Here is a 23,962-nt window from a genome sequence, read left to right on the forward strand (position 1 = left end):
TTCATATATGAGCCATGAATGCAAAATACTTTTTTTTGTGTTACTCTGTTATTCCACTGCAGCTTTGTTAAAATGTAAAGTGAGATTAAGCAGTTCCTTACCCATCCAGTACAGACTGCTGTAGTCACATCTCATTTCTTTATGACTCTTTTATAAATGAATGTGATGCAGGATAAAAAGCTCAAACTATAAAACACAGCATGTCAGTTACCTTGTCTTAACATCACTGGCAATATCTCTATGTATGAGTCCACATAGCCCAATGAGTAGTTCTACAGAACAATGCAGCAAAACACCTTGATACAAAACAGAGAAACACTTCTATCCTAACAAGACATAGCTTCCATAGGAATGAACATAATAATAATAATAGACAAATTTAGTTAATTTTAATCACTTTAGTTCATGAATATTATTTAGTTTAATAATATATAACCTATGATATATTAGTATCAAATAGTGGGTTCACTTGCTACTTAAATGGCATTTAATGTTGAATAATACATCTTTTCGTTACATTTAGTGCACTTACATTCCAAACAAATTAAATTTATTGTTATTTAATCCACAATTTAGTAGTTAGTAGTATAGTTTTGTGAAAGGAAACAAATATACTGTATAGCTGATTAAAAATAAAGTACTTTGTAGCATTACATTTCAATTGTATAGAAGCTGACATTCATTTTCTAACTCAACAAATTTATTTCTGCTCTTTTCATTATACAGACAAACAAATAAAGCAAACATATTAAACCTCAACTCATTTTAACAGCATGAGATGCGATGTGTTTGTCATGTATAACCGCTAGTTCCGCACACCAGATACATAGAAACCGGGCATTGATTTGTCAATGCTGTTTTATTGTGGCTATATTTTGCGGAAATCTATTTCTAAAGTATTGTGCCCTCTGGACGTAGGAATGAAGGATGCCTAAAGAAGGCCCAGATTAACGTTACCCCTGTGAAAATTGACAAATCGCAGCCGTAAAAATTGTTACCCTTCCCTTCACCTGTGAGACAGTGATTCATACGCTGACCTCTGGGTACTGTACGTTCATGTGACATATGTCTACAATATGAAAGGTCACATGCAGGAATATTAATTTGATCTGTTACCCTGACATTCTAGTGCTGCTCCGTTGCTTGCAACTTCACATCAGAGGGTAGTGCAGGAATGATAAATAATATTTGTATCATTGGAAATAACTGATTATCTAATGGACATTTTTGGAATCTAATTTATTTTGGAAGGTGATACAATTGTTTACATCTAATGAGGCAAATCAAATTTACATGGAATAATGTACCGCATTATAAACCAGTGAGGAGTTCCGTTAACAGATTAGGGGCCAGACTGCTGGACGAGTGATCCCATAGAAATCACAGATATCCTAAATGACTTGTACAACTTTATTTCTTATAATACATATGTTTTCCTAATGGACACTGATGCAATGACATCAGAGCTCACGGCCTATACAGCTCACTGATTATATTTAGAATGTGAGCTCCAAGTGGCGGCCTTATAGGGCCTGATTCATTAAGGATCTTAACTTAAGAAACTTCTTATTTAGGTCTCCTGGACAAAACCATGTTACAATGCAAGGGGTGCAAATTAGTTTTCTGTTTTGCACATAAGTTAAATACTGACTGTTTTTTCATGTAGCACACAAATACTTGATAGCTTATTTGTACACTGAAATTTAAAGTTAATATTTGTCTGCTACATGAAAAAACAGTCAGTATTTAACTTATGTGCAAAACAGAATGCTAATTTGCACCCCTTGCATTGTAACATGGTTTTGTCCAGGAGACTTAAATAAGAAGTTTCTTAAGTTAAGATCCTTAATGAATCGGGCCCATAGTTCTTATATTCTGGTCTACTTGAAAAAGAAGGAAATTATGGTTTTTACAAAAGATTAACTTAGTACAAATGTATTCCAAAGTATGGTTTGAATCCAAAAGTATATACTTGGCTTTCTTACAATACAAAAGGCAGATTAAATGACTACTCTGAATCTGACATGTTAAATTGGGTACCCACTACAGAATGCAATTAGTCGCAAGGTCTCTGAAACGTTCATGAGACCCCTTGTGGCAGAGATTTATCAGAAATCTCCGCTCATTTGCCCTCGCAAAACGAGCGAGGGAAAATGAGCAAAGTTTTATACGTAATTGCCGGCAATATGGGCAACCAGATGTCCGCGTGCCACATCGCCAACAATTGAATCTCCCCCTTTGATTGTCAAGGTTCGATGAAGAGCCTTGGTGACACTACTGTAGTAAATGCACTAACCACCTTCCAGTTAGGAAAACTGTGGATCGCAATCTGTTGTGGAACTACAATTATCAGCATGCCCTGATAACTAAAATCTAGCAGGACATGTTGGAAATTATAGTCCCACAACAGCTTAAAAGGATCAGGTTGCCAAGACTGTTTTGGAGCCACGTAGTAGAGAATACATCTATTTTACTGGCTCCCTGTATGTACTTGGGGCAAAACTTGAAGCATAATTGTTTGAATAATTACTATCTAAAAAAAAGATAATGAAAAATATGTAAGAGGAGAATGTTCATATTAATTAACTGTACAGCTGAAAATATCTCCTATTTCTTCCTCAACAAAGATAAACCTAATCAAGCACATGGGCAGCACGGTGGCTCAATGGTTAGCACTTCTGCCTCACAGCACTGGGGTCATGAGTTCAATTCCCGACCATGGCCTTACCTGTGAGGAGTTTGTATGTTCTCCCCATGTTTTTGTGCGTTTCCTCCGGGTGTTCCGGTTTCCTCCCACACTCCAAAAACACACTGGTAGGTGAATTGGCTGCTATCAAATTGACCCTAGGCTGTGTGTTTGTATGTAAGGGAATTTAGACTGTAAGCTCCAATGGCGCAGGGGCTGATGTGAATGAGTTCTCTGTACAGCACTGTGGAATTAGTGGCGCTATATAAATAAATGATGATGATGATTTATGGCAGTAGTATGTAGTATATGTTTTTCTTTTGTATTTTTTTTTTAGGATGCTCTTGATATTTTGGCAGAAAATTATGAGTTTTTGCAAAATAAAGGACATCGTGTGGCATTTCTAAGAGCATCTTCTGTACTGAAATCACTTCAGTTCCCCATACTGACAATGAAGGATGTGGAAGATCTCCCTAATTTGGGAGAGGAGATGAAATATATCATTGAGGTAAGGGTACACTATATATGTTTGGGAAATTGTGGCTTGCACATTTAAAATATATCGGAACATAGCATGTATTAAAATGAACATGTTACAATAGAACTGAAGAATCTACTATATACAGCCTCATTCTAAACTGACACAAAATCAAATTAGCAGATAAGAGGAAAGAAAAAGGAGTTTTTTTCAGTGTGGTGCACAAAAACCCTCTCTTAATTAATTAATTAATTCAGGTAATACATGTATGCACAATTTCACAGAAGCACACCATGTTTAGAAGAAAATCAATAGACTAACCCAGTGTTAGCTAACCTGTGACACTTCAGGTGTTGTGAAACTACAAGTCCCAGCATGCTTTGCCAGTATATAGCAGCTTATTGCTGGAAGGGTATGCTGGGACTTGTAGTTTCACAAACACCTGGAGTGTCACAGGTTAGCCCAGGGTTTTCCAAACCCAGTTCTCAGGCCTCCCTAACGTGCATGTTTTCCATATCTCCTTGCTGGAGCACAGGTGTATTCATTACTGACTGACACATTGTAACAGATCCACAGGTGGTCCTAATTATGTCACATGTGATCCGGAAAACCTGCACTGCTGGGGAGCCCTGAGGACAGGGTTGTTAGCCAACACTGGACTAACCCCTGTTATAAAACATGCTCGGTTATATCTAATTTTCAGCTAATGATTTAACGCAGAGGATGCAATATGATACAGTCATTTAAACAAGCAACTAACTGCAACACAGTAGCTGGCTAAACATCTCAATGGCTTAAGGGGAGTGATTACAGCGGTTTAGCTGAAAACAAATCAACTATAGCATCATAACATAAAGGAAAAGAGTTGACTATATAGAAGGGAATATTAATATCCAAACAAATGCTTTAGCCTTCCTTGTGCCTGAATATTCAGAATATGAAGGCCTCAATTGTGTCCTATATAGGAGACAATTGAAGTACATCCAGTTATTTTAATACACACTTTTGGTTATTCACATGTACACATTATGTTTTTATATTTCGCTGTTTTTTTATAAACTGAATCTATTTTAATAAATGAATAAAAGTTAATTTTTAATTAAATAAGACGTTACACAAGAAAATACCTGAATTAGTTAAATAAGAGAGTATTTTGTGCACCACTCTGATTAACCCTTATTTTTCTTTCCTCTTATCTACTATTGTTGTTAGGTTAGTGGTTGCACCCTATAGTTGACAAATGAGAAATATCTTTAAATTTGAAACTAAGGGCATAACTCCCAACAATTGCTGCAACAGTAAAACCTCTCTCTTTTCTCTGACAAAATCAAATTAGCTTGGGAAATGTCTGGAAAATGCCACGCCCATTGAAAGATTTCTAAATTTCTAATGTGTTTTCCCCAAGTCTATAACCCATTCTTTTAGCTTATTGTTGAATAGAAGACAAGTGATGACATTTGCTCAGCTACATTTATCTGCACAACTTGTATGTTTCATCACAACAGGAAAATCATCAGAGGCAGTGGGAAAAGAGTAGTAATTATACTATTATTATACTAGCAATAATAGCATAAAGTAATTGGAAAGATCTTTTAATACTTAATTGCAGTTAACATATGACAGGGAAATATTTACTTTCGAAAGTAAAGAAATAATGAATTTATGTATTTGCAAATCAGATATAACAATATTTCTGTTACTATTATGACCCTGTACTTTTCGGTAATAAGGAGACTCCACTAGGATCTATATAAAAGTGTATGGAATGTGTTTCTACTGAAGTAACAACTCTGTATGATGACAGGAAAGTCATGTCCTTGTAATATAGACATTAGGTGTGGTAGACATTAGTAAGGGAGACAAGAGACAAGGTGTAGTAGGCATTAATAGGGAGGACAAGAGACAAGGTGTTGTAGACATTAGTAGGGAAGACAGGAGACAAGATGTGGTAGACATTAGTAAAGGAGATGAGAGACAATGTGTAGTAGACATTAGTAAGGGAGACAAGAGACAAGGTGTAGTAGGCATTAATAGGGAGGACAAGAGACAAGGTGTTGTAGACATTAGTAGGGAAGACAGGAGACAAGATGTGGTAGACATTAGTAAAGGAGATGAGAGACAATGTGTAGTAGACATTAATAGGGAGGACAAGAGACAATGTGTAGTAGACATTAATAGGGAGGACAAGAGACAATGTGTAGTAGACATTAATAGGGAGGACAGGAGACAATGTGTTGTAGACATTAGTGGGGAAGACAAGAGACAAGGTGTTGTAGACATTAGTGGGGAAGACAAAAGATAAGGTGTAGTAGACATTAGTAGGGGAGACAAGAGACAAGGTGTTGTAGACATTAGTAGGGGAGACAAGAGACAAGGTGTTGTAGACATTAGTAGGGAAGACAGGAGACACGGTGTAGTAGACATTAGTAGGGAAGACAAGAGACAAGGTGTTGTAGACATTAGTAGGGAAGACAGGAGACAAGGTGTTGTAGACATTAGTAGGGGAGACAAGGTGTTGTAGACATTAGTAGGGAAGACAAGAGACAAGGTGTTGTAGACATTAGTAGGGGAGACAAGAGACAAGGTGTTGTAGACATTAGTAGGGGAGACAAGAGACAAGGTGTTGTAGGCATTAGTAGGGAAGACAGGAGACAAGGTGTAGTAGACATTAGTAGGGGAGACAAGAGACAAGGTGTAGTAGACATTAGTAGGGAAGGCAAGGGACAAGGTGTAGTAGACATTAGTAGGGACAACAAGAGACAAGGTGTAGTAGACATTAGTAGGGACAACAAGAGACAAGGTGTAGTAGACATTAGTAGGGGAGACAAGAGACAAGGTGTAGCAGACATTAGTAGGGAAGACAAGAGACAAGGTGTAGTAGACATTAGTAGGGACAACAAGAGACAAGGTGTAGTAGACATTAGTAGGGGAGACAAGAGACAAGGTGTAGTAGACATTAGTAGGGAAGGCAAGGGACAAGGTGTAGTAGACATTAGTAGGGACAACAAGAGACAAGGTGTAGTAGACATTAGTAGGGACAACAAGAGACAAGGTGTAGTAGACATTAGTAGGGACAACAAGAGACAAGGTGTAGTAGACATTAGTAGGGAAGACAAGAGACAAGGTGTAGTAGACATTAGTAGGGAAAACAAGAGATAACGTGTCATAGTCATTAGTGGGAAGAACAAGAGACAAGCAGCGGACAACAAAAAAAAAAAGAAATTAACATCACTTGTGTGACCTCCAACACTATTTATCAATTTAACTGAGCAAAATTGAAACGGTTTTTATTTGACAGACTGGAAACATTGGTGAACCAAGGTACTTGAGGCCCCTTGCAATCTGTCCAAAATACAGAACAGAAACAGTCATATTACATAAACATTAACTCTGCTAAAACTTAAAAAAGCCAGTATAAGGAAAAAAGTGTGTATATTAGATATCTAATCATTTACTAGAATGCTAATTAGTCAAAACATGGTTGTTTTCTGTTATAGTTTGAACTAATATGTACCTATTGTTTAGGAGATAATTGAAGATGGGAAATGTCCAAGAGTTGTAGAAGTGATAAACTCGGAGAGATATAAATCATTTAAGGTAATTATTAGCAATTTATGTTTTGTCATCTGTACACCAGAGAATTTATTTGCTATATCAATGGTTAGATTATATTTTTCTTAATTGGAAACTGTTGTTATTTGGTAAACAAAGATTATTTAAAAAATAATAAGCTTGCCATTCAAGTAATTGCATTATAAAACTGGTATTTATTTTATGAGATTGAGAGAGCTGACCATTGTTCCTACCCTGTGCTGATTTAATACATCCAGTGCAGTGTGGTCAATGGACGAGTTATTGAATAGATGCAAAAACGTATCTCTGGATTCACAGATTATTTAGATAGACACAATTTCTTTGCTAGGTCTTTCTTGAAGAGTAAATGTTATTTAAAATATATTTTGGGTGAGGACTGGGGTTTTATTTATGCTTTTAATAAGAAGTCTAAAATAAATATGTTCTCACCCACACTGTCACCCTACAAAGCACCCAGTATGCTAAATGAACTGCTTGGGTAGGAATATTTACCTGTCGCCAGCTCACCTCCTATTGGTCAGCTGACCAGTCTGTAAGGCAGAGGTGGAAGGCTGGATAAACTTTAATCCGTGCACTTGTCTTGAATGCTAATAACTTGAACAGGCAGAGCCGCATCTCTCCAGCACCAGACCCCTTCTTTATATCAGTGTTCTCAGTGCTTTTTTGTTGGTTGGGTGAGTTTACAAAGAGCTGGTGGAAGAGAGACAGCTTTGCTCACTTATACTGTTTAACATAGAGGGGGCGCTATAAGTCCCACTTCTGGGTGAATGGGATGGGGGGGGGGGGTGCGTCATTATTTTTTGTAGGCTCATTAGAAGCAGAGAACTCTCCAAAATTGTTATAAATATATCCTAGAAATGAGCGTCACTGCAACAAAATTTTTTGTGAGTTCCATGTTCGAACAGACTGTTTTGCAGAGGTTTCCAGGGATAAAGTCTTCAGGTTCTTCTTTTGATTCAACATTACACAAAATACACTTCTACACTGCATTAGTAACTTTGCATATTGCAGAATTTATAGAGCTGGGACAAAGACTCTTTGGGGTATATTTGCTAAACTGCGGTTTTGAAAAAGTGGAGATGTTGCCTATAGCAACCAATCAGATTCTAGCTGTCATTTTGTAGAATGTACTAAATAAATGACAGCTAGAATCTGATTGGTTGCTATAGGCAACATCTCCACTTTTTCAAACCCACAGTTTAGTAAATATACCCCTTTCTGTTGTATTGGGCTAAATTCCTTCAGCAAAACGTGCAAAATTTCTTTGCTAAATGCAGAATAAGTTACCTTTTTTTTACATTTCTCTCATCTACAGTGCCATGATATTTTACTAGCTGCTTGCTAGAGAATTTTACAGAGAGACTTAACCATTTACTGGTCTCATTCAGCATTCTGATAGAATGTCCACTTTCTCCAATATTTTTATGACTATCTTACCTGTACTTCCTCTTTAAGATTTAATTATTTAAATTTTTGCAACCCTTATACAACAAATCAGATCAATAATGAACCTGCATCAGTCTGTTGCTTAGATTGGCTATATGTTGGACTTGCCTCTCATACTTGTGACTTTCCTATATATGGAGATCTAGGAGTTGGTTGAATGTAAATACTCTGTGCTGCTGTTATTTTAATGTTCTAATTGGCTACATGTTGTACTGGCTCCAGGGGAGGACTGGCAAATGTTAGCCCGGGGGACAAGACTCGGCTCAGCAGTCTATTTTAAAAGGAAAAAAAACAGGTGGCCCAATGACCCAGCCCAGGTTAGTCGACTATGGGACTGACAGATGCCCCCCTCCCCCCAGCCAAGCCTGCACCTGGCTAGCTCCATTCACTTTATCTTCTGCTCATGCACCTGCACGGTGGCTCAGTGGTTAGCACTTCTGCCTTACAGCACTGGGGTCATGAGTTCAATTCCCAACCATGGCCTTATCTGTGAGGAGCTTGTGTGTTCTCCCCGTGTCTGCGTGGGTTTCCTCCGGGTGCTCCGGTTTCCTCCCACACTCCAAAAACATACTGGTAGCTTAATTGACTGCTATCAAATTGACCCTAGTCTGTGTATCTGTGTGTGTGTATTAGGGAATTTAGAATTTAGGGGCAGAAAATCACATTAAATCACATTAAAACAATAATTGCAATTAGCTGTATGTGTTACCTCTCCAGTGGCGCACTCACTTTTTGCGGAGGGGGGGTTTCTGGAGAACCAGAAACCCCCCCTCTGCTAAACAGTGCCCTACATATCGGCACTGTACTATACAGCAGCTGCAGCACTGTCTAAGAAGCGTCCGCGGTGGTGCTGTATTGTATACAGCACCGCTGCGAACGCTTCTTTGACAGCGCCGCGGCTGCTGTATAGTACAGTGCAGCCGAAAAGGAGCGGCGGCAGCTCTCTAGGGTTTTTTTTTTCTTCGGGGGTGGAGGAAACCTTCCCTGAAAAATCCTCCGTGCGCCCCTGCCCTCTTTAGAAGAAATTGCAAGCTCAAGACAGGCAAATATACCTAATTTCAAAGAACATTTATGGACCCCAAAGTATTATCTTGTAATAGAACTTTTCTTCCATTTAGAAATAATATTAATTTAGAGGCCATTCTCATTCATTAAGAATAACATTATGTTAATTTGAATATACATCGTGGTTCCCGTCTTTTATATGGATATTTTCATGTTCTTATGATAGAATTAGTTTCAATATAATTTCTTCTACTGCCGTTAATGAAACACTATATTCTGATGTAGCCTTAAAAAATAATAAATGGAAAATAATTAAAAATAACAGATATAAATCTCTTTTAATGAGAAATACAATAATGTCTGGAGGAAATATACCAAGCCTTTTTCAATAAGAATGGGCAGTATTATAGTTAGATTACTTTGGAACGTTGTCACTTTTTAATACACTAAGAAACTATTATTATACTAAGAAAATATTACTTTCTAGACACGAATGAATATATTGCACCCATAAAGTAAAGATTTATTAACTCTGGATTTAGAAATAATCAAAAACATATTGAGTACAGTAAATTAATATCTGATCAATGTTGGATAAGCACTAAATACATTAAAATGAAATCTGATTTTACCAAATGAATGATGAAATATAAAGGGGAAGTGCATGTGGAGTAGACTGTATTGCACCTTCTTCATCTGGCTTCCTTCACATTGCACAAGATATGTTATAAATAACTGCTGATAAACCATTGAAAGCAACGTAAGCCAAAGCTACAATAAAGGCTAGTCTAGTTGTATGTTTTAGGGCTTTAGGTTGTTTTGCCCAAAGCCTAATCCAGTGTTGTAAAACACCAAAGCGGAACTAGCAAGCTGTGGTCCCCGCTGCAGGGAAGCGTGGAGTAGGGAAGCGGGGCCCACAGCTCTCTAGTACAGCAGGCCCCCTTATATCCATGGGCCCCGGTGTACCGCACCTACTGCACCAATGGTAGTTCCGCCACTGGCTGTGCCCCATTGCAAAATTTGGGATGTTCGGCTTTAGCGGTCACTCCTCTTTGGGCCCCCACTTCTGCTGATCTAAGCATACACAGGGGCCAGCACACTGGAGCACCATTTGAGGTTGCAGTTCCAGATCTGTAGACCAAACAAAGCTCCCACGCAGAGCAGGGTTCTTAGCTGCAGATGAGCCGGTACCACTGGTATGATCTATCTCTCCCTATGTAATGAATGCACATGCCCTGCTCACTTGCAGCGTCATGTAACATGGTCTAACAACATTCCACAGTTTAAGAAAGCTGAATAAGGATACATTTACATGGCTATTTCTGATGTGCGTGAGGTCCAGTGAGTTAATGCTGCTGTCCTGCTGTAGACCAGGAGAAGGGATATTGGAAAATATGTCTGTGCATTTGAGGTAGTGTTTACCATAAGAATCAATGATCAGTTTGTTGTCATCAGTTCAATCTTCATCAACTCTGCAATATGCTTAAAATATTTCATTGAAGGTGCCCTTGATTGGAATTTTTGTATTTAAAATGCAGACTCTCATTGCAGTCATAGTTTTAATAATTATTTACATTTTGAATCTCTCCCATCATTACTCAATTAATTATGTATTGTGCTGACGGTAAGTAAAATTATCAACCATCTACAATTTAAAGTATTGTCTGCATATCTTTGTGGTACACAGATACAGGAAATGTTTGTGTTACTGTCCACAATACCTCTAATTTAATTATTTGTTACTTAGTTGTGTGTTTTTTTTACCTGCTACATACCTCCATATACCTCCATAACTGATGACCAAGGGTTTATAAAGGTTCTGTCCATATTTGGAAGTGATTTAGGCTCCTGGATTAAAATCGGAGCCATAAAAATAAAAATAACAGCTGAAAATTAATATTGAGTCTGCAACTCTGCTGTATATGAATACTGCCTGAGTTGTGTAAGTGAACTCACTAGTAAGAATAGTGGCGTGTAAATGCAGTAAATTTTGCAGCCTGGATTTTTCTTGGGACCATAGTCCTAATTCTATTTATTTCCTTGTTATGAATGAAGTTTAAGGTTTAGAAAGCATTGTACAAGTCTTACCTGTAACACTCCTTTCCCTAGTGTTTGTGTGGGATGCTGGGTGTGTACTTTACTTTTACAGAATATTAATCTTCATCTTAATACCTGCTGTGCAATGCCTCCACCTTAGCCAGGGTTTAGTAGTATCTTCGTTGGATAATTTTGAGTGAATCTGCAATACCAGAGGGTGACTAAGGAAACCTCTGCCCACCTACTTATGACCTCAGGCACACAAACAAAATCTCAATACTCCAAACTGGTCTTTAGATGTCACACCGGTACGTTTATTTGCGGAGGTGTGGGCCACTAAAAAATTTTTCTTTTGTTATCTGTCATGTTAGCAACACTGTGATAGCCACTTGGTGGTATTAACGCAACTAAGTGGCTAGCAATGGGACATGAGTGACACTGCGCTTGTACGTGCAGTGAATGGACCCAGATACAGGAAGAGCATCCCATTGAGGCAGACGACTGTCCCCACCACATAGGGGAAGTGGGGGGATGGCATCTGACAGTAGCCCCCCATTTTTCTCTCTGAAGCGGCAGCTTGTTTTTTTCATAAATTCAAGAGGGGGGGAGGGGGGCAGGAAGATTGTCCTTGTTTACCCAGGATCTCTCTTCAGGGCTGTAACCCCTCTAGTGAACTAAGAACTGAGCCTTGACTCGAAGGATGTGTGACTTCAGAATATGTTTCCACTTCGTATTCATCGCCCTGGACTGTCTTGATAGGAGGAGGAGAATTTATTAAGTCAGGAGCCAAATACAGAAAGCAGAGGTAAGCAACAGAGACGCTGGAATAGATGTGCACCAATACTCTATCAGTAGTGGTGCCAGAGGCTTCCTAAATTAGAGGAAAGTTAGCCCTGATTGGGCATTTGGCAATCAGAAAACAGCTGACCGCCAACGAGAGGAGAGGAAGCGTCCCGCTGCCTAGCAATGGGGCGCAAGTGCCACTGCGCATGCGCGCAGTGCATGGACCTAGATACAGGAAGAGCGTCCCGTTGCCTACCAGCGGCCAGAAGAGGCAGTTGACTGTCCCCAGCATCTAGCGGAAGTACGGTGATGGTGGCTGACATTATCAAAAATATCCTTCACCGTAGAAAAGGTTAATTAAAGGTAGATATATAACAATGGAAACAATTTAAACGTTGGGCGAGGATTTACAGAGTAATAGTCTAAGATAGCAACAAAATGTGTATGAATACTTCAACACAACTTTAACGTTTTTCCCCTTCTATACTCTATCACACTAAGAGGTAGCTCTGCCCCACTTATTTACACATTGACTGAGAGCATATACAAACTCTAATCACATAAACAACGTTTTAAGATAATACACAACTATCACACTCAACCTTGCTTCAAGCAGAGTACTGTAAAACATGCCATACAATGTGTAAACAGATATAAATTTTCACGTCTTTGGTATTCTGGAGTGAGAAAAGTGTCTATCCTTATTACTTGTTACCAGATTGGAGATATACAAATATAAGATGTACGATTAAGCCAATAGCACAGTTCCCGTGTTGTGTATGGACAAGTTAGATCATTCTTGTTTGTTTTATAGATTTCTTGTACTGCTCCCCCTTCCTTTTGCCTCTAGTTCCCTTTATTGGACAATTATTTTTGTGAAATGTTTTGATGTAGTGCCTTTTGGATCAGATCAGTCATTGGGTGGTCGCCCATCTATAGCCCATTTACTGAGATAATTCATGTACAAGGTCCTTAAGTGTATTGTTAAGGAATTTAAGTTTCCAAGTGAGCTTAAAATAGTTTTTATTGACTGAATCAAACACAAACTTTTTGCAGGAGACCCATTTTTCATTTTCCTCCGCACCTAGGTTCCTTCACGAAGACTACATAACGTATCTGATAATAGTGCATAGGGGAGATTTCACTTCATAGTCAAAGAAATTATCCCTGACTTAGCAGGGGATGTTATTTTATTTAGGCACATTATATGATTGCAAGTATGACATTATGTTAGGTCCGTCTGATCACGTGACCTGAGAGGTGGGGAATTCAAACTTCCCCACTATTTGTTAGGTCCGTCTGATCACGTGACCTGAGAGGCGGGGAATTCAAACTTCCCCACTATTTAGTCTTCACTCTGACACTCTCCTGTGTCAGAGCAACAAGTGTACTTAGTGTCTGGCTGCTCCTGATCCCTGTGCTTTCCATGTGCACTTCTCCTTGTGAAAACTGGCTGACTTTCTGTGTACTGACCCGGCTTGTCTATTTAACTCTGCATCTGCTGAATCCCTGGCAACACGCACTGGCTGACTTTCTGTGTACTGACCCGGCTTGTCTATTTTATTCTGCATCTGCTGAATCCATGGCAACACGAACTGGCTGACCTTCTGTGTACCGACCCGGCTTGTCTATTTAACCCTGCATCTGCTGAATCCCTCTCAACACGCACTGGCTTACTTTCTGTGTACCGACACGGCTTGTCTATTTAACCCTGCATCTGCTGAATCCCTGGCAACACACACTGGCTCACTTTCTGTGTACCGAACTGGCTACAGTTCCTGACTCCTCTCGTGTTTGCCTCTCGTGCCTCTCTACTAGACAGCAAGGTACGTGTCACTCACCGGACTGTGAGTGCCATTTCTCCTGTGTTCAGGAACCGTGGCCGTCCGCCATCCTGAGGGTCTGCGCATGTGCAGCCCTTATGAAACCTTCAGTACCTGTTGCTTTTAATTGATTGGATGATCAGGCAACCCTCCCTATTTAAACCACCTGTGATCATTGCCTAGTTGCCTGATCTTGGAGTCTCATTCCACATGAGCCCCTGAAGGTGTTCCTGTGTTTCCTCGTGTATTCAGCTCCAGCTGATTCCTGTCTACTTCGATTGTGGTTTCCAGACCACTTCAACTCTCCTGTGTTCATCGTGTCTGCACTCAGCTGATTCCTATCTGCTACTGCTGCCGGACTCCAGTCTGCCTTAACTCTCCTGTGTTCAGCGTGTCTGCTCTCCGCTGCCTCCGTTACTACTGCCGGGTTCCAGACCGTCTCAACTCTCCTGTGTTCATCGTGTCAGCTCTCCACTGATTCCTATCTGCTACTGCTGCCGGATTCCAGACCGTCTCTACTCTCCTGTGTTCAGCGTGTCTCCCCTCCGCTGCCTTCGCTACTACTGCCGGATTCCAGACCGCCTCTACTCTCCTGTGTTTAGCGTGCCTTCCCTCCGCTGCCTCCACTACTACTGCCGGATACCAGACAGCCTCAACTCTCCCGTGTTCATCATGTTTCCAGTTTTACTTACTACTGCTTCCTGAGTATTGCTCCGTTGATTACCGGTTACCTTCCGTGCGCTGCACCAACCTGATTACCGCTTCCATCCTCCAGTGGTCTCTCCTCCTGCCGGCGTTCAGCCGTTCAGGTATCCCTGCACGTCTCCTTAACAGCCTGCTCTCCTGAACCGCGGTATGCATACTTTCCATTGACTTTGCTATTGTATTGCATATCCGTCTGGACTGTGTTGTGTTGCATATCCGTCTGGACCGGAGTCTTCCATCTACTGAAGCTATTGGTACTATTGACTTTGTTTCCTATTACCTGGATCTCTATAGTGACTTTGTATACTTCAAGCAGCGCTTGTCAGTTATTATTGTATTGTGGTTATCATCGTGGGATCAAGTTCCGTGTGCCCGTGTATCCTCTGCATTCCATTCATCTCCTCGTGCCCCTCCTCACATATATATATAGCAGTGGTACAACTTGCTGAACGCAGACCACTGACTCCTGTTTCCCATTGGCACCAGTTTCAAGTATCCTCTCACATAAGCAGTGGTACAACTTGCTGTACGCAGACCACTGACTTCCCCGTTACCTACTTGCACCTGGAATCCATTCACTATAGACAGTGGTACAACTTGCTATACGCAGACCACTGACTTTCACTACCTCCTCTCTACTCCTGGACATTCCTCCTCACTATAGCAGTGGTACAACTTGCTGTACGCAGACCACTGACTCTCCTCACGTTTACCTGTCCATCTGGTTCCTCGTGTTCATACATCTAAGTCATTACCAGTTGCTGCTAGTCATAGACTTTCCTTGGGCATTCTCTCACCATCTGCTGATTCTCCTGTTCCGTTGTCACCCTGCTACCAGAGGACCATAGTACCAGCTATATTACTCTGGTAAGAACATCATCTGGTGATATCCGGGGCAAAGACTCCTAGTGCCCGTGACAGTACGTCTGGCTTCCTACTTCTTATGGTTAAGCTGTTTAATATCCAGCTAGACGAGGCCTTTTACTGTGTTCCCAGAACCTTTCACCCTACTACTATCTCTCCAGTGCCAATACCGGTTGGTAGCTGTCTCCAATGAGACCTAACACATTATAAGTAGAAAATACCTATGCCTAATTTTTGTTGCTGGTATGATACCACATTTGAGTTCTATCCACCTCAAATGTGCTGGGATTTCAATATGGCACTAGTCCACTCACATCCACTCATAGAGGTTTTGGCAGGGTGGGCCAGGATGGGCCATGAACTTAATCTTGGAAACAATGTGTGCCCTGTATCTGGCAAATATGTGGAAGAGAAAGAGCAGTAATGCCCAGGGATATTTTCATTTCCATCCTCATAAAACCTACACCAGGTTCAAACATATGTTAACCACCTTTAAGCTAACCCTTTGCAATATATAATTCCCGGTGCGCACTTCAATTATCCTCAATGTGGCACGTGAACTCCTCCATGTGGCATATTTGATTACAGCTTGTTTCAGAGCTAAGGTTTTGTCACAAAAGCTCTACTCTATCCAGAGGTACGTAGTCTAACAAAGCAGATGGTTTTCGCCAGGGACCCCCGCAAAGAGGGATGGGCTTCACTACCTCTGCCCCACAGGTTGCGGTCCTCTGAAAGAGTGCTCAACAAGACCCGTTGGGAGATCCTGGATGACTTAAGAGTAGGCTGTGGAGATAGCAGAGCAGGTGACCGGTGAGAGAGAATTCGCTGACAGGTAGTAGCCACAGGGGAGCAGCAGAGCAGGATACTTTAGTATGATAGTCTGTGCACACGTAGTGACCAATGAGGACTGTGGAGCAGGACACAATAGTGCGATTTTCTGCAGACTGGTTCTTACCACCACGGACAGTGGAGTAGGATACAATGATGCAATGATCTGCGGAAAGTTGTTACCATTGCAAGCAGTGGAGCGGAATATAATAATGTAATAGTCTGCGGACATGTGTAACCACTGTGGACAGTGGAGTTGAATACAATGTTGGGTTAGCCTACAGACAGATTTGTAACCACTGTGGACAATGGAGCAGGCTACAAAGCTGCGTTGTTCTGCGGACAGTGAAGCCGAATAATATAATGCAGAGTAGCACTTGGAGATCACAGGGAGCCACTTCTTAGTAGTAGCAAGGAAACCGACACAAAGATTAGGAACCATTGTGCTATTGCAGCTGCTTTCAATATCCTGCCAGAGGTGATAGACAGGCCAATAAATGGGAGGGAGAGTTTATAAAAGAAATCGGGTCTGTGCATGGGGACAAACCTTCCAGGGTATGAAATACAGCCCACAGTTTTATTCAATTCACTTTACATCTAGAATATATCTGGCCTCTAAATGGCAAACACTGAGTCTCTCAATTACTGCTGTCATGAACAGAGACTCGTACTGTATATTATGAATAATGAAAATATTATTACATTTGTGAATGACAGGGACCAGATATTGAACAGGCTCTAGCAACAATGGATAAGTGCTCAATCTACGCTTAGTTGATCAACTCCAGTCACACTTAATTTACGTATTGATATTTTGATGGATATTTATTTACAGTAAACTCAGTCCCTTTCCCCCCTTTCTTATTGCTTTTCCTGCAACAATCTCCCATTTTTATGTTTGTACTTTTAAACTATGAAAACTTTGAAAAAACCCTAAACTAAAATGTTTGTATTTGCTTTTTAAATATTTAGTTGTTTTATTTTTCCCAACAGATTTTTACATCTATCTTTGGAGTGGGCTTGATGACTGCAGAGAAGTGGTATAGAATGGGTTTTCGTACATTAGAAGATATAAAAAATACCCAGGACTTGAAGTTAACCAGCATGCAGAAGCATGGTAAATCTAGTTGCAATATTAATATTTGCATATATTGTTTCTCGTTTGGTAAATAGGACCTTCTAGGGTGAAACAGAACTAGTGTAATGTCACCCTATAGTTCTAGAGCACATGGAAAGTCATGGACCAAGGTGCACATGGAATGCTAAGAGCAAGTGACTACTTTCATTCACTATGTATAGTGTTAAATGATCATAAGACATGTATCAATTATCACTGTAAATTTCCTAAAGTATTGATAGAGAGCTAAACACAAACTTTTCAGAACTTCATGTCAAATGATTTAGGTGAAAGTTTTGATGGAACATTTGGAAACACAGAGTTTAATTCCTGCAGACGTCATGCTGTGCCTTTCAATAACCTCTGCTTGAAAGACACAACATAAAGCTGCTTTGACAGCTTATGGACTATATATAAAAAACCTGTGTAATTTTTAAAACCTCAAAGTGTACCTGTCACGCAGGGCTAAAAATTCACACATCCATCACTTGTGCAGACTAAATAGTCTAATGCAATTTAAACCGGTTGCTCCAGATATAATCACACGTAATGCTTCCGATTTCATTGCCTCAGGAGAGAACATGAAAGATTGTTGGTTATTCTGCCAGGACAGCCTTCACTTCCCTTTGTACAGCCTTTGCTAGTTAAGCAGAATACAGCTACGGGTTTTCACTGAAATCCAGGAGAAGACTGAGCTGCCAGCTCTGTGGGATGCAACGCAGACAGGGGCATATAGTACATGCCTGACATGCTTGAATGGATTGACTAGTTTTCCCATTTTTTTATTAGTTGCATTCACTAATTAATGTATGTCATTGCTGGTAGTGACTTGTACTAGGATAATATTGTTCTGTGTATTTAAAAAGAAAATAATGGTCATTGCCAATGATAGATAGAGAAGTTAAACTAGTAAAATATATCTCGGAGGGAAGTCTTTCACGTTCCAACTATTGAACTACATACATGGAGCTGACAGGCAAAGAACCGGCAGCCTGATATCAAATTAATGAGATGAGCTGCATTCAAGCACTGATTCCTATTTACCTTGACTGACTGACCATTGTGAGTTTGTTATCATCAGAATTATAGAAAGTCCCACAATATAATAATATGTAATTCACAGCTTGCTGAATGTGTATGTAGTTAGCTAATATGTGGAAGGAACACACTTTAACAAATGTTTGATTCCTGATCAATAATGGCTTCTGTTGCTGAAGCCATTGTGTAGAAATGAAATGAATGGAGTTTTCGAAACTGTACATCAAAATATTTGCCTCATTCTGCTGCTGTCTGGAAAAATTAGCCCTATTCGTTGGCAGAATTTAGACTTAAGTGTTCCCAGTACTAGGCCAACCACAGCTGCATGAATTGAACATGGTCCAAACTCTATTCATAGACTATACATGTTTAGAAATGAAAATTTACACATACAGGATGGGAGAGGGAAGGAGCGGTCTAACGTAGGTTGGGTACAGAAAAGATGTGTTTAGGCAAACGTGGCTCATAGAGACCTGTAGACATGCACAAATACACCTGTTAGGAGACATATCTTTCATATCTACGTGGGCTTCATCAAAGTGCTCTGGTTTCCTCCCACAATCCAAAAACATACTACTAGGTTAATTGGCTGCTACCAAAAATTGACCTTAGTCTGTCTGTGTGTGTGTGTGTGTGTGTTAGGGAATTTAGACTGCAAGCTCTATTGGGGCAAAGACTGATGTGAGTGAGTTCTCTGTACAGCGCTGCAGAATTAGTGGCGCTATATAAATAAATGCCGATGATGAAATTGATTGCCTAATGCGATTGGGCATTAATGATAAGTGTGTACATGTCCTTATCTCTTTCAAGGGAGACAGTAACATATGCCCAGATGAGTGACCTGACACAAAGATATAATAAAAACTATCCACTTGCTCGATGTGATTAAACATTAATGACAAATGTATGGCTGATAGAGCAGACTTACCCGTACTGCACATGACCTGACCTCAGGGAGATAGTGATATATGCCCAGATGAGTGATCTGATATAAGAACATATTTAAGACAGATAGAAATCAACAACCATCTTTGCCAGATACTGATATTAGCAGGGACCTGTGGGCTATTATAACTGCACTCTAGAAGGCTATAATGAAACAATATAACAGCAAAGAAACAATATTAAGAGATGTTGGCTATGTGCCCTTGTTTAAGAGGATAAGAAAGACCTTATAGCCTGCACCTATAAGTATGAGAAATAAGGAACATAGGAGCAAAAGAGTCAAGACTGTATGAGTTAAATAGAAATTTCAGGTGATGCTCACCATTCAAACACACAGAGCAACTGCATGTGAGCAAGAAAAGTGTAATTGTTTTTTTAATGACAATCTGTATAGGAACAAATAGAGATTTATACAGCAGTACACTAGAAATACATATCAATAATTTCCTATGAATAGCACTACAAAGAGGAATATTGACAGTGCACATAATATAGTACCTTAAATGCTGAATGTTCTCTACAATTGATGTATAATAAGGGACTAAGGAGTATATTTACTAAACTGCGGGTTTGAAAAGTGGAGCTCAGATTCTAGTTATCATTTATTTAGTACATTCTACAAAATGACAGTTACAATCTGATTGGTTTGCTATAGATAACAGCTCCACTTTTTCAAATCCGTAGTCTAGTAAATTTACCCCTAAGATTTTCCCTCTATAACAACTGTAACAGGTATATACACTGATACAGGTAACAAACAACTTACTATGAAGGCTATTTGTTTCTGTAAATGCTTCATAATATAAGGGAGAAATATCCCAGACATCAGTCTCCGATTCATTTGTAATTAGATAGAGCAAAACGATATCCTGGTATAGCTTTACATATGCACTTGCATTCATAGCTAATAAACAATGCTAGGTCATGCTTGCCAACTCTCCCGGAATGTCCGGGAGACTCCCGCATCTTGGCAGAGTCTCCAGGACTTCCAGGAGAGTATGGCAATCTCCCGAATTCTGCCCTCTTCCTAGTGAAGTGGACAGAATTTGGTCCAAAATGCCATGATTCTCTGTGAATCGCAGCAGGTGTATTACGTCACAGGGGGTGGGTCCAAAATGACGCATTTGTGGCGCTCCGCCTCCCTCACGCCCGCCTTCCCCGGCAGGCTCCCGGAAGACAGCTCCAACAAGTTGGTAAGTATATGCTAGGTCAGTGAGAAACACTATTTTAAAGTCTGGTATAAAGAACAAACAAGGTCGACCAGTAAGAATCAAAATGTCTTTATTACATTCAAACAGAATAATATATATGTAAGATATGAGATGAGGAGCAATAGATAAACATCTCATTACAGGCACTACTGAAGGGTCGTTTATAAACCTATTTCATCAAAACATTTTCTTCTTTAATTCACTTCTTGACATTATTTTAATAAATTCACCGTGTTAAGACCTGATTTATTATTAATAAAATTGTATTTTTAATCTTAATTGCAATGAAGATATTATAGGAATCATGGACTGGAGTGCTCCCGTTTTCAACTCTATTCCTCTTTTTCTCGTAAATAGTACAATCCGACATCTCGACCTTTCACATTCTAGAGACCTGTTGCGTGTTCCACACTAGCTGAACTGAATGATAGGGTTGAAATCAACTCTTTGTCAGAAAACTGCAACATTTACAAGCCAGTAAAGGATAACATAACATTAATAACCTCTTGGTTGCACATTATCATTATAGCAGCCTATCAATTGACTGATTTTAAAGAAACATTTCCACAAGGCCCTAACAATCTCGTAGTCCAAGCCTGAGACATGGGAGAGTGTATTTCATCATCATCATCAATTTATATAGCGCCACTAATTCCACAGCGCTGTACAGAGAACTCACTCACATCAGTCCCTGCCCCATTGGTGCTTACAGTCTAAATTCCCTAACATACACAGACAGAGACAGAGACTAGGGTCATCCCCCAATCTGTCCAGATTCAAACGGGCTCTAAAAACCCACCTCTTTCTCAAAGCCTTCCAGTCTCCCTCTTTACTTCCTACCTTTTCTTCTGCCTCTCCCCCTTCTTCCCCCTCCCCTGAATCTGCCTCCGTTCCCCCTTTTCTCCCTCTCACCCCTGTGTCTCTCTGTCTGTCTACCCCTCCCCTTAGATTGTACGCTCCCTTGAGCAGGGCCATCTCTCCTCCTGTTTCCTACACTTCTAACTCTGCTCTCCAGCTACCTTTCCCCCCACCCCTCTGGGGGTCTCCCCGTCATCCGCGCCCTTCCTCTTGGACTCCGGCGCTTGCTGGTCTTCCCTCCCCCCTCTCTCTAGCTGTGCTTTGAGCTTACTGAGTTACTGTGCTTATTGTTTACTGTACCGTGCCATTACACCTCGTATTGTAATTGTTTGTCCCTGTACGGCGCTACGGACACCTAGTGGCGCCCTATAAATAAAAATTAATAATAATAGGATAAATTTGATAGCAGCCAATTAACCTACTAATATGTTTTTGGAGTGTGGGAGGAAACCGGAACATGCGGAGGAAACCCATGCAAACAGGGGGAGAACATACAAACTCCACACAGATAAGGCCTTGGTTGGGAATTGAACTCATGACCCCAGTGGTGTGAGGCAGAAGTGCTAACCACTTAGCAATCTGGTTATAGCGTCATGGCGTTATCGTAAATCCTGCAGGTTATGGCACATTCTTGCAACATTTACATCATTTGTGAAATTTGTAAAGAAAGATGTTATATTACGCCACAGGATGTATCATAATTCTTCATTTGGATGTATTTTAACATGTCTACTTTACATACTTTCACATCAACACGTCTTATCGACTTACAGGGTTACTTTACCATGAGGACATTGCTGAATGTGTATCAAAGATAGAAGCAGATGCCGTTGAGCAAATTGTGAAGAATATTATTTGGGCATTTGTACCGGATGCAGTTGTGACCATCACTGGGGGATTCAGAAGGTACTATGATACTGATAATATGTTCTTTGCAATCACAATATGCATATATTTAGATATTGGCAGCAATATATTAATTTTCTGCATGTGCTGCAAATGAGCAGATGTTCCATAACAATATTCAACATTTGTTGACTGGCATTCTACAATAAAACATAAAAACATGTTTAGGCTATTTACAAGTCCTGAAAACAATATTTGTCTGTTCCATTTGAAAGGGCATTAGCTGTAAAAATTAATCTCCCCGAAGACACCAATTAAATTAGAAAATCTGTTTTAGATACAAGATTGGTGTGCAACAACATTTGCAAAGTACATTATATAATTTATATATTGTGGGTTCTTCATACACAATTTTTTATTCTACTTATACCTTAAAAATTATATAATGACAGGCGATTTCACATTTGATTTTGGGCAATTCACCCATATATCGACCCCACCTCAAATTGGTAAATATCATTAATAATACTGATTTGTAACTTCTACAATCTTGGTGTTTGTTAATTGAAAGCTGTCGGGATGATTTGTCTGTATTTGTCTATTACAGAATAGGAAACGTTTTATACTCAGGTTAGAGATTTGGGTGGCATGGACTATGTACAGTGCTTGGGTGGCTAATAACCTGAAATAAGCATTTGTGTCTACTTCGGTAGAACCTTGACCTTGGGATGTCATTGAAAGCCCAATCTACTGAAATTGGGCCATGCACAGTATAATTTTTATGTTGGCTCAGGAACAAGCCTATCTGCCATCTATACCAGTATATAAATGGACATTTTTTTTTATTAGTAGGCAAATTGCTTAAAATTGTGTAGCTCTGGATTCACATTGTGGGCGGGGAACTTGGAATTACACTGCTGGTTCATGTATTTTATACAGCATATTTATTAAACAAGGTTATAAAGAAAAGTGCATCAATTAAATGAGAGATTACAGTACAGGTAAAGACCAGAAAACATGTGAAAGAAGACACAATGATCTTACAATCCAAATAAGTATTGGAAGACACAAGTTGAAAGGAGGAATCCAAGCATAGTATTTACAGATTAAATTGTATAAATCAGAAGATGATCTTTTGTTTTGATCCCTCTACTGCCCAAGAGATGATATTTCAGCTTTATTTTGATTACGGACAGGTAAGATTCTATATTCTCATTTGTTTTCCGTTTGAATCTTTGTCACTATTAAAGAGCAAAAAGTTAGTCATGATACTTTGTTTTAGAGTTTTAGGGGCATATTTACTAAACTGCCAGTTTGAAAAAGTGGAGATGTTGCCTATAGCAACCAATCAGATTCTAGCTGTCATTTTGTAGCATGTACTAAATAAATGAAACCTAGAATCTGATTGGTTGGTATAGGCAACATCTCCACTTTTTTCAAACCCGCAGTTTAGTAAATATACCCCCTAGAGCAGTGATGGGCAAACTATGGCCTGCGGGCCAGATACAGCCCACTTAGAGGTTCTACCCGGCCCGCCAATATTTTAAAAAATGTCATTAAAATTATTAGGGCCAACACTGCTATATAACACCCTCCCGTCCCATTCAAAAAATTTGTATTATATATTTCGATATTTGAGTTTTTTAATAAATTATATTGGCCCGCTCCTGAAAAAGTTTGCCCATCACTGCCCTAGAG

At 39.8% G+C, this 23,962-nt stretch overlaps 1 protein-coding gene across 1 annotated transcript in view; it reads left to right on the forward strand.

Moving 5' to 3' along the window:
• The window catches only part of DNTT (DNA nucleotidylexotransferase), a 230,303-nt gene that overhangs the window by 63,396 nt on the left and 142,945 nt on the right, over positions 1-23,962 (forward strand). The window contains exons 4-7 of the mRNA XM_075216179.1: positions 3,024-3,194; positions 6,690-6,761; positions 17,243-17,366; positions 22,192-22,324. Coding sequence (XP_075072280.1) covers positions 3,024-3,194; positions 6,690-6,761; positions 17,243-17,366; positions 22,192-22,324 — 500 coding nt within the window. The remainder of the gene's footprint in view (positions 1-3,023; positions 3,195-6,689; positions 6,762-17,242; positions 17,367-22,191; positions 22,325-23,962) is intronic.

The sequence above is a fragment of the Mixophyes fleayi genome, chromosome 6 (genome assembly GCF_038048845.1).
Source record: "Mixophyes fleayi isolate aMixFle1 chromosome 6, aMixFle1.hap1, whole genome shotgun sequence".
In the NCBI taxonomy this organism is placed as follows: Eukaryota; Metazoa; Chordata; class Amphibia; order Anura; family Limnodynastidae; genus Mixophyes; species Mixophyes fleayi.